This window comes from Pipistrellus kuhlii, unplaced genomic scaffold (assembly GCF_014108245.1).
Source record: "Pipistrellus kuhlii isolate mPipKuh1 unplaced genomic scaffold, mPipKuh1.p scaffold_m20_p_2, whole genome shotgun sequence".
NCBI classification, from domain to species: domain Eukaryota; kingdom Metazoa; phylum Chordata; class Mammalia; order Chiroptera; family Vespertilionidae; genus Pipistrellus; species Pipistrellus kuhlii.
In genome coordinates, this window is record NW_023425515.1 from 18,347,291 (window position 1) to 18,364,797 (window position 17,507).

The 17,507-nt window shown below is 42.5% G+C and overlaps 1 protein-coding gene across 1 annotated transcript in view; it reads left to right on the plus strand.

The window, feature by feature from the left end:
- Positions 1–6,303: 6,303 nt before the first annotated feature.
- Positions 6,304–17,507, plus strand: part of GFM1 (G elongation factor mitochondrial 1) — a 41,114-nt gene continuing 29,910 nt past the window's right edge. The window contains exons 1-6 of the mRNA XM_036444090.2: positions 6,304–6,444; positions 7,651–7,803; positions 9,240–9,372; positions 10,351–10,555; positions 12,341–12,457; positions 16,263–16,413. Coding sequence (XP_036299983.1) covers positions 6,355–6,444; positions 7,651–7,803; positions 9,240–9,372; positions 10,351–10,555; positions 12,341–12,457; positions 16,263–16,413 — 849 coding nt within the window. The 5' untranslated portion in view covers positions 6,304–6,354. The remainder of the gene's footprint in view (positions 6,445–7,650; positions 7,804–9,239; positions 9,373–10,350; positions 10,556–12,340; positions 12,458–16,262; positions 16,414–17,507) is intronic.

Sequence of the window (17,507 nt, forward strand, 5' to 3'; positions counted from 1 at the left end):
CAGGGCCCTGCCAGAGCTCATTGGAATCAGATGGTGCCTGCATGTGGCAGTGTGATGGTAATTGGAGATGGGGCTATTGGGTGTGATGGGGTGATGGGTGTGGAGCCCTCATGAATAGAGTTAGTGACTTTATAAGAGACTCAGAGAGCTTCCTTGCCCTTTCTTCCATGTGAACAGAGTGATGTTGACTGCCTTTGAATGAGGGAGTATTTTCTCACCAGACACCGAATCTTCTGCCTTGCTCTTGGACTTCCCAGCCTCCAGAACTACACAGAATTTCCATTGTTTATAAGCCAACCAGTCTATGGTCTTTTTGTTTCAGCAGCTGGATGAGCTTAAACAGTGGTTTTAGGCTGATCAGGCTGGGACAATTTGGAGATTCTACAAAGGCTCAACCTGGACCCTTACTGCAATGAGTAGGACCTTCCGTTCGGTGATTGTGTTCATGTCTGAGACCTGTTAAGACCCTCTGACCCTGATTATATAGGTTGGGCAGTAAACTGCCTTCTGATGGTATCGTTGGCCCTAATGTCATGCTGGGGTTTGGAGGTTCTAATGACACTTTGGTGTCCTCGGGTGAATTTGGCTATAAACACGTTTATCTTCTGTCTTCCCACCATTTCATATTATTTGTCCATGAAAACTTACCACAGTCTTGCCTTTGTATGAGACACTTGCTTTGGGAGAATCCTTCTGTCCACCCCTGTTGCCATCTAACCACATGATTCTCAGGTCAGGAGTCAGCCTGAGACCGACGTGAGAATGCTTTACATTTGGTAGCACATCAGGCCATTTTTCATGGGTTTGTCAGCGAATAGACTTGCACTCCCTCTGGCACACCGTTAGCAAGGAACTGCAGTAACCACTTGGGGAACTGGGACATGTTGAAGACTTTCACTTGAGAGGCACCTTAGAAGACGATACCCCACACAGGAGAGCCTTTGTGCTTTCTGTCTAAAGAAACCATGTTATTTATACAATATAAAAGGCCACACACTTTTATGTTCAGGGCTTTTTAACGATATGGCTTTTATTTAAACTCCTCTCTTCTTGACTAGGGAAGGCAATTAGCCTTTTACAGAAATACTTTCATATTTGTATTATTAAATTAATTAAACAAGGAGTCCATTTGTAGCTCCTGAGAGCAAAGCAAAACCTGAGCCTGCAATGCCTTAAGACTAAGAAGTTGAAACCTAAACACAGGGGTCTTCAAACTTCTCTCATTATGAGAATCACCTGATGGAGTTGTTAAAACACAGATTCCTGGATCCCAACTATAAGAAGTGCTATCAGGAATCTGTGTTTTAACACCTCCACCAGGTGATTCTCATAATGAGAGAAGTTTGAAGACCCCTGCCTAAACACAAACAGGCTTTCCCAAATAAGACAACTGCCTAAGCCACATGTGTCAAACACAAGGCCCGCGGGCCAAATCCGTCCCGCCAGGCCTTGCAATGTGGCCCGCACCGCGCTGTCATCACTGCACTCCGCTGCGTTTCCATCACAATGACAGTTTATGACTGTTCAGTAAACCATTCGGCCCGCGATTTAGGCTGGATTTTAGATTTTGGCCCCTTCTCTGAGTTCGACACCCCTAGCCTAAGCTATAGCCAATCAGGGAACCTCCTTGCTTTGCTTCGGCCTCCTCTTTTAAGTCTTCCTCCTAACTCAGTGGTCGGCAAACTGTGGCTCTGTTGACTAATGAGTCTGCCGATCACTGGATAGGGATTTAAGCACAAGGAACAAAAACAGCCTGTAATTACTGGAATCGAGAGTCTAAGTCTGGTTGGCACACTCATTAGTCAACAGCGCGGGCAAACCGCAGCTCGTGAGCCACAGGTGGCTCTCGAACCGCAGTTTGCCGACCACTGCCCTAGCTGATGAGAACTCTGAAACACTTCATGGTGGCGCTGCCCTATTGGAATTGATTTTGCTCTAACAAAATTCTCACTGTGCCTCAGTTTATCTTTTAACAGCATACAGATGGCTCTAGTTAAATTTTAGCTAGAACTTTAGTTTTTCAAATCCTCATTCAACTTCTCAACACTTTAAAAATGTTAAATTGATTGTTAGGTATTTGGACAATTTCTAAGAAAAAGTGATACAAAGTTTTGACTACTGAAGATAGTTGCAATTTATCTTTATACATATAAAATGACTGAATTAACACAATGTTCAAATATTTTGGAATACCGTATTTTTCGGACCATAAGACGCACTTTTTCCCCCCCAGAAGTGGGGGGGGGGGGAAGTTCCTGCGTCTTATGGTCCAAATATAGCCTACACATATACTTTAAAAAAAAAGGTTTTTTACTTGCCCGGCTCTGTGTGGTCTCTGTGTGCTTGCCTGGCTCTAAAATGGTTCTAAATGCTGCTGTTTACTTTACAGGGTTGATTACATGTGTTTATGACTGTGATGTTGGGTTTTAATGCACATAAAACATTTTAGGACACTATTTGTTTCAGAATCTTTTTTTCTTCATTTCCCTTCTCTAAAAACTGGTGTGTCTTATGGTCCGGTGCGTCTTATGGTCTGAAAAATAAGGTGTGTGTGTGTGTGTGTGTGTGTGTGTGTGTGTGTGTGTGTATATATATATATATATATATATATATATATATACATACACACTGAGTGGCCAGATTATTATGATCTCTGAACACATAATATTCTGGCCACTCAGTGTATATTCTATATAATAAAAGGCTAATATTCAAATTGTCCCCTCGACCAGGAATTCAACCAGCAGGTAGGCCGACCGCCCATGTCCCCTCCCCCTGGCAGACCCCACCCATGCACAAATTCATGCACCAAGCCTGTAATACACACACACACACACACACACACACACTCTGAGTGGCCAGTTTGTCAGTTTGTTATGTGTTCAGAGATCATAATAATTTGGCCACTCAGTGTATACATACATACCACTTTAAAACCTAACAGAGGCAATTATGTGTACTCATAAAAATTGAGCTAAATAGTGCTTGGTTTTCTGTATTTCAATTTCCTATGTAAACAAAACAAAGCTGATTACTTTGGCTACAAGTGGTATTAATAAAAATAAGAATATACTTGGTTTAATTATAGAAAAATAATATATATACACTCAAGATCATGAGTATGCATTTTTACTGAAAGAAATTTTGTTAAAGTGGTAATAGATACATTTTTATTTAACACTAGTGGCCCAGTACATGAATTCATGCACATTGAAAGGAAATTAAGTAGAAGAAATATTTTAATATTGCTATTCGCCCTTTATAACAGAAGTACCAACCAAACTTACAATTGACAATAACAGATTGAAACACACATGTGCGATTGGCACCAGCGAGAGCTTTATATGTATTGAGCATATGTGCGTTATTTTAGCCTTTTGTAGATATAGAATAAACTTACTTAATTAGACCTGCTTTCTGATGTAGCTAAACTTTTTCTAGCCCAGTGAAGCACCCCAACTTTTCTTTTAGGTAATTGTCAGCAACACAGCAGTAAATATCAACATGAAGCAGATTATTATTGTAGATCATGCAGGGAGAACAAAGGATAAAATATTTAACTGCATCAGTGTTTGACTATATTCTGTGCAGTGAGAAAACCTGACGTCATTTTCAAGGTCCACCATTTCCTCTTTTCAGTCAGGTTATGTTTCTAAACTTTCTAAATCTCCAATTTCCAGCTACAGAAAAATAAAAGAGGATTCTAGCAAGTCTCTTTATCTATCTACTTCAGGACTTCTGTGAGGATTAAATGAGATGAGGCATGGGAAAATGCTTCATAGATATTTGGTTAAAGTGTAAAATGTTTGTACCTGGCTATAAAGCAAGACATGTTCCTGGGCTAAAGAAACTTCAAGAAGGCTAGTCGCTAGGGAGAGGAAGCTGGGCATTGCTACGTGACATCATTACTCAGCACCTACAGCGACTGTTTCTGGGCTGGGCTGGCCTGTGGGCCGCATTTTGTGCCATGGGGACCTCAGCAGCATTAGCTGCAATTTGGTGGGCTGACCCTCTGGGGTGGTGGCAGGGCCTGTGTCCCACTTGGAGGAAGCCGAGTACTGCTTTGTGGATGCCAGGTTTGTGGTGCCGTTTCTCTGTAAATGGCCAGTGTGCATCATGGAAGCTCCTGTGTTGAGTGTCTGTCCCCTGGTGGTCAGTGAGCATCATAGCGGCCAGTTGGATGGTCAGACACTTAGCATATTAGCCTTTTATATACAGAGAAGAGATAATTATCTTAAAGTAAAAACCTTAATTTTATTACCACTTATAAAATTATATATTTTAGCCAAATACATATAAAAGCTTATAAAGACTAAAATGTTAAAGTCTGTAAATGAAAAAGTTTATTTAAAAGTATATTCAATTTTAATGAATTTATCAAAGCAGCTTACAAATCATTATAAATTAATACATAGATGATTCAAATTCATCATTGAGTCTGATGTTTTTGTCCTTGTAATTTATTTCTATTTTTTTTAATCTGATTCATTCATTCATTTAAAAAAAATACTTACTGAACATCTAATACATACAGGGTTACAGCAATTAACAAAACCAATCATTGTCCTTATGGAATTGATATTCCCATTGGTAGATAATAAACAGGTATTTCAAATATCTGGATACTAGAGGCCTGGTGCATGAAATTTGTGCATGGGGGGCAGTGGTGTCCCTCAGCCCAGCCTGCACTCTGTCTAATCTGGGATCAGGCCTAAACAGGCATTGGACATGCTCTCACAATCTAGGACTGCTGCTTCCCAACTGCTCGCCTGCCTGCTTGCCTGCCTGCCTGCCTGCCTGCCCTAACTGTTTCCGCCTGCCAGCCTGATCACCCCCTAAACACTCCCATTCCAGCCTGATAGACGCCTAATTGCTCCCATGCCAGCCCGATTGCCCCCAACTGCCCTCCCCTGCAGGCCTGGTCTCCCCCAGTAGCCCTCCTCTGCCAACCCAGTCACCCCTAACTGATGGCCTGATCCCCCACAACTGCCCTCCCCTGCTGGCCATCCTGTGGTGGCCATCTTGTGTCCACATAGGGGCAGAATCTTTGACCACTTAGGGGCAGCCATCTTGTGTGTTGGAGTGATGGTCAATCTGCATATTACTCTTTTATTAGATAGGATACCTAAGCAGTGCTCTGCAGGCAAATGAAGCAGCATGAGAAGTGGAAAGGGAGGAGCTTGCTGTTTTAGACAAGTTCATCAGGGAGCATCTCACTGCTAGAGGCTCTTTGAACTGACAGAAGAACATAAGGGAAAGAGGCCCGCTGCTGTCTGGGGAGGAGCGAGGACCCTGGCCATGTGAGGGTAAGCCAAGAGGCCCAAGTGGCTGGAGCACCCGGGCAAGGGGAGGAGAGCTGCATTGGCTTAGCTGCTCCAGCGGGGCCAGAGGTGCTTACTCTGACAGGGAGGGGATGCCATTACACTTTAAAAAAAAAGTTGTTATGAAAAATTTCAAATCTGCACAAAAGTACAGATAACAGCAACAATGAATTCACTGCATGAGTGTTTGCAGCAGGAAATTGCATGACCTGGTTGGTTACTGTGTTGAGAATAGACAGCTATCTCCCCCAGGTTTCTATGGGGGTGGCAGTGCTGGAGAGGGAGGTAAAGGGGCAGCTTTGGGTCTATTTTTGAAGGCAGTGCCTATAGCACATGTTGACAGATGGAAGGTGTCAAAGAGCGGTGTCAGAGTGACAAACACTTGTGATATGAGCAACTCAGCGGAGTTTCCATTTGTACAACGAAGACTGCGGAAGGGTTTGGGAGCAAGATTAGGAGCTCCGTTTTGGGCGCTAAGTCTGAGATGCCGCTAAGAGATTCACGTGGAATCATCAAGGCTACTGTGCTCCTTGGACTGACTGGACATATAACATTAATTAACAACAAACAATGGCGCAACACCTCGAAATGAGAAAACGCACAAATTATGGACAGTTCTTATCTTTCTTTGTTCCCTTCAAGTCATGTTTTCCAGATAATTATTTTTTATATTTGTTATAGCATAAGTAAAAAAAAGTTTGCATTTTTTTCACTTACATTTTGTCATAAACATTTCTCCACATTGCTCTATGGGGGAAGCTTGCACGTTTAAAGGCTTGCATCTTTCCAGGAATATGCAAAAGCGTGCAGAGCCGCAAAGCGGTTGCACTTTCTCTTCCATCCCGGCAGAGGGCGCCCGGCCCGCGGAGGGCGCTGCTCCGCTCTGAGGCCCGGAAACGCCCCTCCCTCTTTCCCCTCTTTGCACCCTCGCGTCCTTCGCCCCGGAAGTGCTCCTGCGGCCCTGGTCGCCGGCGTGACTTTGAGCGCTCGCGCTGCGGTGCGGGCTGCGGAGCGGACAGGCGCTGTGTGTGCCATGCGGCTGCTGGGCGCCGCCTTCGCCTCGGCTGTGGGCCGCGGGCCGCTGCCGCGGGCCCGGGCCGCCCTGGGCTGGCGGGGGAAGCAGGTATCCGTGCCCGGCGAGGCGAGGCCGGCCCGGGGAGCGGCCCTGGGACCTGGTTGCCCTCCGGGCCGGGCTGGTGCTAACACCCCTTCTTCCCCCCCCTGGCGCCTCTGTTTTGACTGTGCTGACGGCTGCTCGTGCCCTGGGAGGTTGTACCTTAACGAGGAGAAGTGACTGGCGGGAAGGGCAACACAGCTGAATAATGGAGTGTGTCCCAGGCTCGAACCCAGGGCCTCCGACTCTCTTATCAAGTGCTCCTTTCCCTCCAGGGTGGCTGGTCCGCCTGCCCCGGAGGTTGGATGAGGCCCGCGAGCCTCCGGGTACTTCCCTGAGGTCTGGGTTCTGCCCTTCGCTGGGGGCGCAGGATGAAGTTGGGTTCGGCAGGAATTGAGCCTTTCCTGTCCCGCAGACCTCCTCCTCCTCTGCTTTGCTCGCTGGTATCCCTGGGGTTGTCTCCACTACGCGCCTGTCACCCAGATTCCGGCTAATACTGACCCACCTTTCCCAAGGCCGCCTCTTTCCTCTCCCCAAAGGTGGCTGCGGTGCATTTTGGATGTACAGTCCTGTAGGAAGAGGCCTATATTGTGTCTTGATTCCATAAGTGCAAGATTTGATCTCCTTCCCCGGTTAATAGAAAGTGGGGTGGTTTTTTGTTTTTGTTTTGTTTTTTTAAATGTCATTGTTTGTGGGTAGAAGGAATTGGAAACTTTTTGCAGGCTGCCTTGGAGCTCTTGGCACCAGTGCATAGAGGCCTCGAACATTCTTCCTTACTGTGAACCACAATACAGGGGAGGTGGGAGTGGGGGTGGGGGGAATCAAAGTAAAATGTAAACTAAAAGCTATTTCCTAGTAAAGTGGCTGTTGGGAGCTGTCTTTCTGATTTTATCAGCCACAACAGCTACTTTATGTTTTCAAACCTGTCACATTCCCTAAAAGTGTGCTCCTTTTGTTTAATTTATTTTAATGCATCTTTAAAAAAAAAAAAATTAATTCTTTTTAAGAATATATATTTTCTGTCCTTTCTTGCATTCTCTCCTTTGATTACAAGAGTTACAGGCTCAGACGTTTGCTCTTCCTTTCCCGATTATCTCATGATGTTTTGTGTCCATTGAGATTCCTTGGAGGAAAGATGTCCACCAACCCATTTTAATTGCCTGCTGTTACCTTGTAAAATGTGCAATGAATTGGGCTTTTTTTTCCCCCCTCCAGGTTAATTGGAAGGTCTGCAGATGGTGTTCATCGGGGAAGATTCCTAATGAAAGGATAAGAAATATTGGAATCTCAGCTCACATTGATTCTGGGAAAACGACGTTAACAGAACGAGTGCTTTACTACACTGGCAGAATCGCAAAGATGCATGAGGTACGTGGTTTGTGTTGATTCTGGTGAGTTAGAGCTTGGTTTTAATTGTTTTGTGGTTATGATTTAACAAACTACAAAACCCGGAAAGGTTTAAAGAATGGTAGCAGTGGATCTTTAATCAAAGTCATATTATACAGTGGATAGCTCAAAGAGGCTTGAAATATTGCTTTGAAGAATCGATCTAGTGATCATCATTGTAGGTATTCTGAGAAGGTGGTCTTTGAGAATGTTAAATTATGTAATGTGATGTATCCTTAAGTGGCCATTAAAATAGTATTTACATAATTTTTTTTAATGTTATGGAGAGGTGTTTATAATGTTAAGTGGGAAAAGAAGACTTAAAATGATGCATAGCCCTAACTGGTTTGACTCAGTGGATAGAGCATTGGCCTGTGGACTGAAGAGTCCCAGGTTCGATTCCAGTCAAGAGCATGTACCTTGGTTTCGGGCACATCCCCAGTGTGCGGTGTGCAGGAGACAGCTGATTGATGTTTCTCTCTCATCGATGTTTCTAACTCTATCCCTCTCCCTTCCTCTCTGTAAAAAAATTCAATAAAATATATTAAAAATGAATAAATAAATAAAATGATGCATAGTATGAGCTTAATACAGACAGTCCTCGGGTGATGTCAGACTCCATGTATGTCATTTCGTGGTTACGTCGCCATCTCATATTTATTTATTAAAAAAAACAGTTCCGTCATTTCAACGTATGTACTTATGTGCTTTGTGTTTTTTATTATTTACTGTATTTACCACAAGTAAAGGTCAGGAATTGTTATCTTTCTTTTAAATTTTTTTTACCATTTCATTTCATTACTCCATGTGAGTGACGTAGGTGCTTATGTAGGTGCGTTCCGACTTACTGCAGTGCCGTAGGAACGGATCTCTGACGTAACCCGAGGACCTACCATGGTTTAAAAAATACTTGAACCAGGAAAAAAAAATTTAATAAAATCTCGAAACTCTCCTGAAGAAATTACATATCAATGAGTAACACCTTTCCATTCAAAAATATTTCTTCAGATGAAGATCATCTTCTTAAATCCCATACTTTAAAAGCTGAATCCTTCCCTACCTGGCCTCAAAATCCACAAATAGCAGAGTAGGCAGAGTTGTTCTCTGAACATCTCTGCACAGATCAGCAGAGGGCTGGCGGGCAGGAGCAGTGCCGAAGGAGCAAGGATGGCTCTGAGACTGGGTGACTGCTCTATGGCAGTAGTTGCTGAGAACGGATGAAAAAAGGGTTAGGCAGCTAATGGAGGGCAAAATCTGTATCGGCTTTCTATTTCATGAGATGATATGGTTTGACAAATGAGACTTCTCTGCTAATTGCACCATTTAACTACCTGTGCTCTGGTTCCATCTCTGTAAAAAATGTCTCTGTTTCTTGCATGTAGGGACAGAGAACTCTGAATTGCTGTCTTTGTGTTTAGGTGAAAGGTAAAGATGGAGTAGGTGCTGTCATGGACTCCATGGAACTAGAAAGACAAAGAGGAATCACTATTCAGTCAGCAGCCACCTATACCATGTGGAAAGATGTCAACATCAACATTATAGATACTCCCGGTGAGGTTTCTCTTTTATTGCAGCTTGTTTGGGCCAGAGGCACAGTGAGCTCTTCTCTCTACTGTGACACAGCTTATATTTGAGTATCAATTAACTAGAGACCCGCTGGACAAAATTCGTGCACAGAACTGGGGGGGCGAGGGGGGGTTGTCCCTCAGCCCAGCCTGCACCCTCTCCAATCTGGGACCCCTCGAGGGATGTCTGGCTGCATGTTTAGGCCCGATCCTATTTAGATCCGGCCTAAATGGGCAGTCGGACATCCCTCACAATCCAGGACTGCTGGCTCCCAACTACTCGCCTGCCTGCCTTCCTGATTGCCCCTAAACCGCTTCTGTCTGCCAGCCTGATCACCCCCTAACCACTCCTCTGCCAGTTTGATTGATGCTTAACTGCTCCCCTGCCAGCCTGTTTGCCCCCAACTTCCCTCTGCCAGCCTGGTCACCCCTAACTGCCCTCCCCTGCAGGCTTGATTGCCTCCAACTGCCCTCCCTTGCAGGCCTGGTCCCTCTCAACTGCCCTCCCCTGCTGGCCATCTTGTGGTGGCCATTTTGTATCCACATGAGGGCAGCCACCATGTGTGTTGGAGTGATGGTCAATTTGCAGGTTACTCTTTTATTAGATAGGCTACTAAGAAGTGTGACTGAGTCTCTGTTAGAGAAGTTTGACTTGGGGCCTAGAGCGCCACCCTCATCCTTTTGTGGTTTCCCTGAAAAATAGTGCTAGTAAATGGTGAGTAGGACGGTTTGTGCCTTTTGCATGTTGTAGCTGAGTCCAGAGGTTCCCATGCCCATGTATCTTTTTGAAGTGATCTTGTTGGGCCCCTGGACCTTATGGTGAGGGAATGGTATTGGTGATTTTAAAAATTTACATTCTAATTAGAAGCCTTATGTGATGAGCAGAGATACAGAAACTTTTAATTGTGCATGTTGTAAAACTTCAGGCTGCTCTTTAAGGCCCTCACACACTTGTCTCTTTTAGGGCATGTGGACTTCACAATAGAAGTTGAAAGGTCTCTGAGAGTGTTGGACGGCGCAGTCCTTGTTGTCTGTGCGGTCGGAGGGGTGCAGTGCCAGACCATGACCGTGAATCGGCAGATGAAGCGCTACAATGTTCCATTTCTCACTTTCATTAACAAACTGGACCGAATGGGCTCCAACCCCACCAGGGCGCTGCAGCAGATGAGGTACTGACTCTTAGAAGAACAGAGGGTGTGATAAACTTGATATCCAAAACAATGAGTGTCATTAAGCCTTATCCTTACATTCCCCCGACCCCTTTTATTTATCGAGTGATTTAGTAAATGAGCAGTGAAGTCAGTAGTTTGGTTTTCGTTTATGGTGTGATCTCATCAGTTGCCTTCTCTATAAAATGGGGAAAATATTACTTGAATTGTATGGATGCTGAAGGTGCAATCAGAAAATAATCTGGCAATTTAAGCTGTTTTGCTATAATTAGAGAAGTTATAATCTAAAGTAGATTCTAAAAGTACTTTGTGTTTATTTAGAAAAATCTAGAGGATCCCCTTTAGTTTAACCTTCACTTGAGGAATTTAATTAATGCCCTTAAGTAGTATGCTGTATTTCCTCGTTCTCAGGGTCAAATACCTGCTAAGATGAGAATACTTCCGCTCTGTACCAGGGGTAACACAGTGGTAATTGTAGTGTGCTGCATTGCACAATTGTGTATTTCAGATAGCCTTTGAAAAGAGTCAGTCTCACTTTTTACCTCTTGTAGATGTGTAAGTGAAGCTCATTTCACAAGAGAGAGCTGATAGACACAAGAGAGAGACATAGGCAGCAAAGTTCTTAATAAGGGAAAGACTAAGAGTGATGTGTCTGATGACAAAACATCCAGTGTTGAGGAACATTAAGTGACCATATTGCTGTGTGCACTTTGCTAAAAGTGATATATTTGAGAATAGGAGAGTGAAATTTGTCCTTTATTGGATACCTGTAAAATTTTCTTGGTAAAATGAAACATTTTTACTTTTCATCTTTATATTTTAATTGTGGTTGGCAATATAGGAACTCTTTCTGCTGTCTTTTTCTAAATTTTAGGAATATTCTCTTTTAGCATCTATTTGGCTAGTTTGGTTTGCTCCACTCCCTTTTTACCTATCTTCTCATTTTGTAACTCCCATTAAACAGATTCTGAAACTTGTACATCTGGTCTCTCTGCCATACTTTATGTCTCTGTTTTGGACTGGGCAATGAGCTAATTCTTGAGGTCAGTCTTCTAGTTCACTAATCTGCTATTCATCTGCATCCTTTCAGTTATTTAGCCTATTTGTTCTTTTTAATTTCAGCGGTTATATATAGTTAATTTCCATAAACTTTCTCTTTTATTGGAATATTTTTATTAATAGAGACAATTACTTCTCAGACCTTTACATTTTATTTTCTTCTAGGATCTCTCTCCTTGGAAGTTAGTACTATTTCTTGAGCTTATACCTCTCTTTCAAGCTATTGGTTTCCTTCAAATATTTGGTGATTCCTAGTTACCTAGCAATGATCATAGATGGGTACATAGAATCTAGGTAGCAAGAACATATTTCTCCTTAAGTGAGAATCCCTGTCTATGAGTGTAATTTTTATTCAGTAGCTGTGGCTGATGGAGTTACAGGGTCTGATTTTAACACCTGCTCTGAGAGTTTTCTTCCAAGATTCTCTTTAGATAGCTATACTCTGTTTCACTAGAGTCAGCTGATTCAAGAATGAGATGTGGACATAGTTATCCTACTATCCTTTTAGAGTTCTTTTTATTGCCTAAATAGGGTTGTAGCTTTGTGAGCATGATGAGTTTGGCTGTCAGTTTGTTCTCAACTGCTTTATATCTTCTGTTCTGACTGCTGATGACACCTCTCTCAGAGCTACAGCATCTGCCATTGATTTCTTTCTACTTTTTTTTTTAATTTCAAAGGGATTTGGGGAGAAAAATGGAGGTAAGTATATGTATTTTTGTTTTTCAGGTCTAAACTAAATCATAATGCAGCATTTGTGCAGATACCCATTGGTTTGGAGGGTGACTTTAAAGGTATTATAGATCTTATTGAGGAACGAGCCATCTATTTTGATGGAGACTTTGGGTAAGTATTAAAAATATACCGTAGAATATCTCTTACATTTAAAAAAATATTGACGAGAAGGAAAAGGATGAGTTACTGAAACAAACAACTTTTTGAAATGTGGCTGGAAGAATATCCTCTAAGATGATTTTGGTTTTGTGGCTTTAATCCTAGTTGCTTCCCATTTTGCTTAGTATTCATTCCAAGGAGAGTATGTTACTTGTTGGGTAATATATTTGCATCGTATTATGACCTGCATGTTGTGGTGGAAGGAGGCTTTCAGCCTGAGCTAGTATGTAATGTTGCATTCATTCATCAATTCATTCAATCTGCAGACTTTTAGGGGAGCAACCATATTCTGGATATTGTGATAAAAACTAGGAAGAAAATAGGCGTCATAAATATTCCCTCTACCTACTTCATAGCATTGCAAAGATAAAGAGATTAATATGTAAAAAGCAGTTAAAGATTGTACAGATGTGGTTTAGGCAATACAATAAGCAAATTGGTAATTGATACGGTATTTGGTTCATCAATCAACTTTTGAGTGACTTTCACATACAAATTACTATAGTTTCTCAGTGATTATCAAACCATGGCATTCAGGAAAATCACCTGGAGAGCTTTAACAAACACACATTCTTTTTCCTTTTTTTAAATATATTTTATTGATTTTTTTACAGAGAGGAAAAGAGAGGGATAGAGAGCTAGAAACATCAGCGAGAGAGAATCATCGGTCAGCTGCCTCTTACACACCCCCAACTGGGGATGTGCCCGCAACCAAGGTACATGCCCTTGACTGGAATCGTACCTGGGACCTTTCAGTCCGCAGGCCAACGCTCTGTCCACTGAGCCAAACTGGTTTTGGCACAAACATATTCTTGTATCCACCTCCAGAGATTCTGATTCAGTAGATATTAGGGTGGGGCCTGCAGTGTGCATTTTGGAAAGCTCCCAAAGATGCTGATGTTGCAGGTCTACAGACCAGTTGAGTGGCACTAATCTTGACAATGTGGGGGAGTCCTAAATGATCCTTTGTTCTGAAGAGTGGCCTCAGCAGCCTGGCAGGTTTTCCAGAGGTACTTCTTGAGGGGTTTCCTTCCTTTGCTATGGAACTAGGATTGCTGATCTGGCGGGTAGGCAAAGGATGTCGTGATCAGTTAAATACAGAATTTATCTTGATCAGCCATCTTGTGGGCAGGAAAAAGATGGGAGCTGTCCAGCAGATGAAGTGTTTTTCACACTTCTTGTGTGACAACTGAGTAATGACTGCAAGTTTGTATATTATTCCTTACAATGTAAGGCCCAAGAGCACAGGGATTTTTATCAACTTTATTCATTGCTATTTTCCCCAGCCCTAGAGGTGTCTGGTACATAATAGGGACTCAAAAAATGTTGGTAAATAAACAAACAAATCCACTTCCCTAGAATTACCAGGGCACAAGTATCTGTCTTCTAAATTAGAGGCTTTTAAACTTGTTATACATCAGAACCACAGGTGTAACTTCTTAATATACCTGCCCCCTTTCCCAGCCCTGGACCACTGGGTTTGTATATTTTGATTCTGACATAAAAGTCTAAGCACTAAAGAGCTTCACAGAAAGGAAAAAATTAAGTTCTAATGACTATGAAGAACATTCTTTAGAAGTATTTGCAATTGGCTTTTGCTTTTTTATTTAGGTACATGTTTTCTGAAGAGATTACTATTTTTTCGACATTAGTTTCAATTTTAAAGATACTTTGAAAACTTTCATTCTAATATTTCTAAGTATCAAGTATTTGCAATTGGCTTTTGCTTTGTATGTATTTTATCTATCTCTTACCTATTTCGCTTCTACTAAGGAATGGAGAACTGGGGCTAAGGTTGAAGAGACTATTGTATTTAGTAACCCCCCCCCCCCTTTTATTGATTAAGGTATTACATGTGTGTCCTTATCACCGCATTTTCCTCCCACCCCCACCCCCCCACTCATGCCCTCAACCCCACTGGTGTCTGTCCATTGGTTAGGCTTATATGCATGCACACAAGTCCTTTGGTTGATTTCTCCCCCTTACCCCACGCCCTCCCCTACCTTCCCTCTGAGGTTTGATGGTCTGATCAATGATTCTCTGTCTCTGGACCTGTTTTTTGTTCATCAGTTTGTTCATTATATTCTACAAATGAATGAGATCCTGTGATATTTATCTTTCTCTGACTGGCTTATTTTGCTTAGCATCATGGTCGGCAAACTCCATTTCGTGAGCCACATGTGGCTCTTTGACGCCTTGAGTGTGGCTCTTCCACAAAATAGACAGCCTGGGCAAGTCTATTTTGAAGAAGTGGCATTAGACGAAATTTAAGTTTAAAAATTTAGCTCGCAAAAGAAATTTCAATCGTTGTACTGTTGGTATTTGGCTCTGTTGACTAATGAGTTTGCTGACCACTGGCTTAGCATAATGCTCTCCAGTTCCATCCATACTGTAGCAAATGCTAAGAATTTCTTCTTTTTTTTTTATCACAGTGTAGTATTCCATTGTGTAGATGTACCATAATTTTTTAATCCGTTTATCTGCTGATGGGCACTTAGGCTGTTTCCAAATCTTAGCTATTATAAATTGTGCTACTATGAACATAGAGGTGCATATATCCTTTCTGATTGGTGTTTCTAGTTTCTTGGGATACAGTCCTAGAAGTGGGATCACTGGCTCAAATGGAAGTTCCATTTTTAGTTTTTTGAGGAAATTCCATACTGTTCTCCACAGTTCTATACCAGTCTGCATTCCCACTAGCAATGCACGAGGGTTCCTTTTTTCTAGGATCCTGACCAGCTCTGGTTGTTTGTTGATTTGTTGACAATAACCATTCTGACAGGTGTGATATGGTACCACATTGTTGTTTTGATTTGTATCTCTCAGATGATTAGTGACCTTGGGCATGTTTTCATGTGTCTCTTGGCCTTCCTTATGTCCTCTTTGAAAAGTATTTGTCTGTTTCCCATATTTTGATTGGGTTGTTTAGCTTTTTTTATTTTATTATTAAGTTGTATGAGTTCCCTGTAAATGTTAGAGATTAAACCCTTATCGGAGATAACATTGGCAAATATATTCTCCCATGCAGTGGGCTCTCTTACTGTTTTACTGATGGTTTCTTTTGCTGTGTAGAAGCTTTATATTTTGATGTAGCTTCATTTGTTTGTCTTTAGTTTCCATTGCCCTAGAAGCTGTATCTGTTGAAGATACTGCTTCAGCATATGTCTGAGATTTAGCTGCCTATGGATTCCTCTAATCTTTTTATGGTTTCCTGACTTATGTTTAAGTCCTTTATATCCATTTTGAGTTTATTTTTGTGTATGATGTAAGTTGGTGGTCTAGTTTCATTTTTTTGTATGTATCCAATTTTCCCAGCACCATTTATGGAAGAGACTGCCTTGACTCCATTGTATGTTCTTGCCTCCTTTGTCAAATATTAGTAAACTTTTTTTTTACTACAAAACTGAATTAAAATTCTGTGGTTGGGTTTGTTACTTTGGGAAGGTCTCTAATCCTGCCTGTAAGAGACTGTAATGTTTGGAATAATTTGGTTAATAGAATTTTCAGGTGCTCACATGGAGCCAGGTTGGCTCTTCCGTTTACTTATAGTACAATCTGGAGCAATTTACTTTGCCTGTTTTGCCCATTATCTGTCTGAAATTTAAAGATATCCATTAGTATTATTTGCCATAATAATTCAAATATATCATAGCTCTTTCTCACTAAAAAGATATTTTAGTTATTAGTTTAACATTTTCATTGGTACTTTATATATTTAATTGTACATACTTAAAGTACCAATATAAACATTTCTTAGTCAGATTGTTCGCTATGGGGAAATTCCAGCGGAATTCAGGGCTGCAGCAGCTGACCACCGCCAGGAGCTGATTGAAAGTATTGCTAATTCAGATGAGCAGCTTGGTGAGATGTTCCTGGAAGAAAAGATTCCCTCAATTTCTGATTTAAAGGCAAGTGCTCTCAAAATAAGTCATATTTGTGTGTGTGTGTGTGTGTGTGTGTGTGTGTGTATACATATATATATACACATATATATCATGTGCACTGGGCCTCCAGTGTATATATATATACACTGGAGGCCCAGTGCACATGATATTCTTGCATGTGGGGTGGTATTTCAGCCCACCCTGCACCCTCTCCAATCTGGTACCACTTGAGGGATTTTCGACTGCCCTCTCACAATCCAGGACTGCTGGCTCCCAGCCACTTTCCTGCCTACTTTCCTGATTGCCCCTAACTGCTTCTGCCTGCCAGCCTGATCACCCCCTAATCACTCCTCTGTCAGCTTGATTGATGTCTAACTGCTCCCTGTTTGTTCCCAACTTCCCTCTCTGCCAGCCTGGTCATCCCTTAACTGCCCTCCCTTGCAGGCCTGGTCACCCTTAACTGCCCTCCCTTGCTGGGTTGATCACCCCCAACTGCCCTCCCTTGCAGGCCTGGTCCTCTCAACTGCCCTCCCCTGCTGGCCATCTTGTGGTGGCCATCTTGTGTCCACATGGGGGCAGGACCTTTGACCAAATGGGGCAGCCATCTTGTGTGTTGGAGTGACGGTCAACCTGCATATTATTTTTATATTAGATAGGATAGAGGCCTGGTGTACAGGTGGGGGCCAGCTGGTTTGCCCTGAAGGATATCCTGGATCAGGATGGGGGTTCCCATGGGATGTGGGGTGGCCTGAACAAGGGGCCTGTGGTGGTTTGCAGGCCAGCCACGCCCCCTGGCAACCCAAGAGGAGGCCCTGATATCTGGAATTTATTTACCTCTACAATTGAAACTTCGTAGCCTGGAGTGGAGCCAAGCCTTCTGCTCACTCTGTGGTGGCAGCCATTTTTGTTGGAATTTATTTATCTTCTATAGTTGAAATTTTGTAGCCTTAAGCGGAGGCCTGGGCTGGCCAGGGTGTGTGGAAAGCTCCTCTTTCTCTATCGCCAGGGAAATCCAAGCCTCCCTCCTGCTCACTCTATGGCTGCAGCCATCTTGGTTGGGTTAATTTGCATACTCGCTCCTGATTGGTTTGTGGGCTGGCTGGTGGGTATAACAGAGT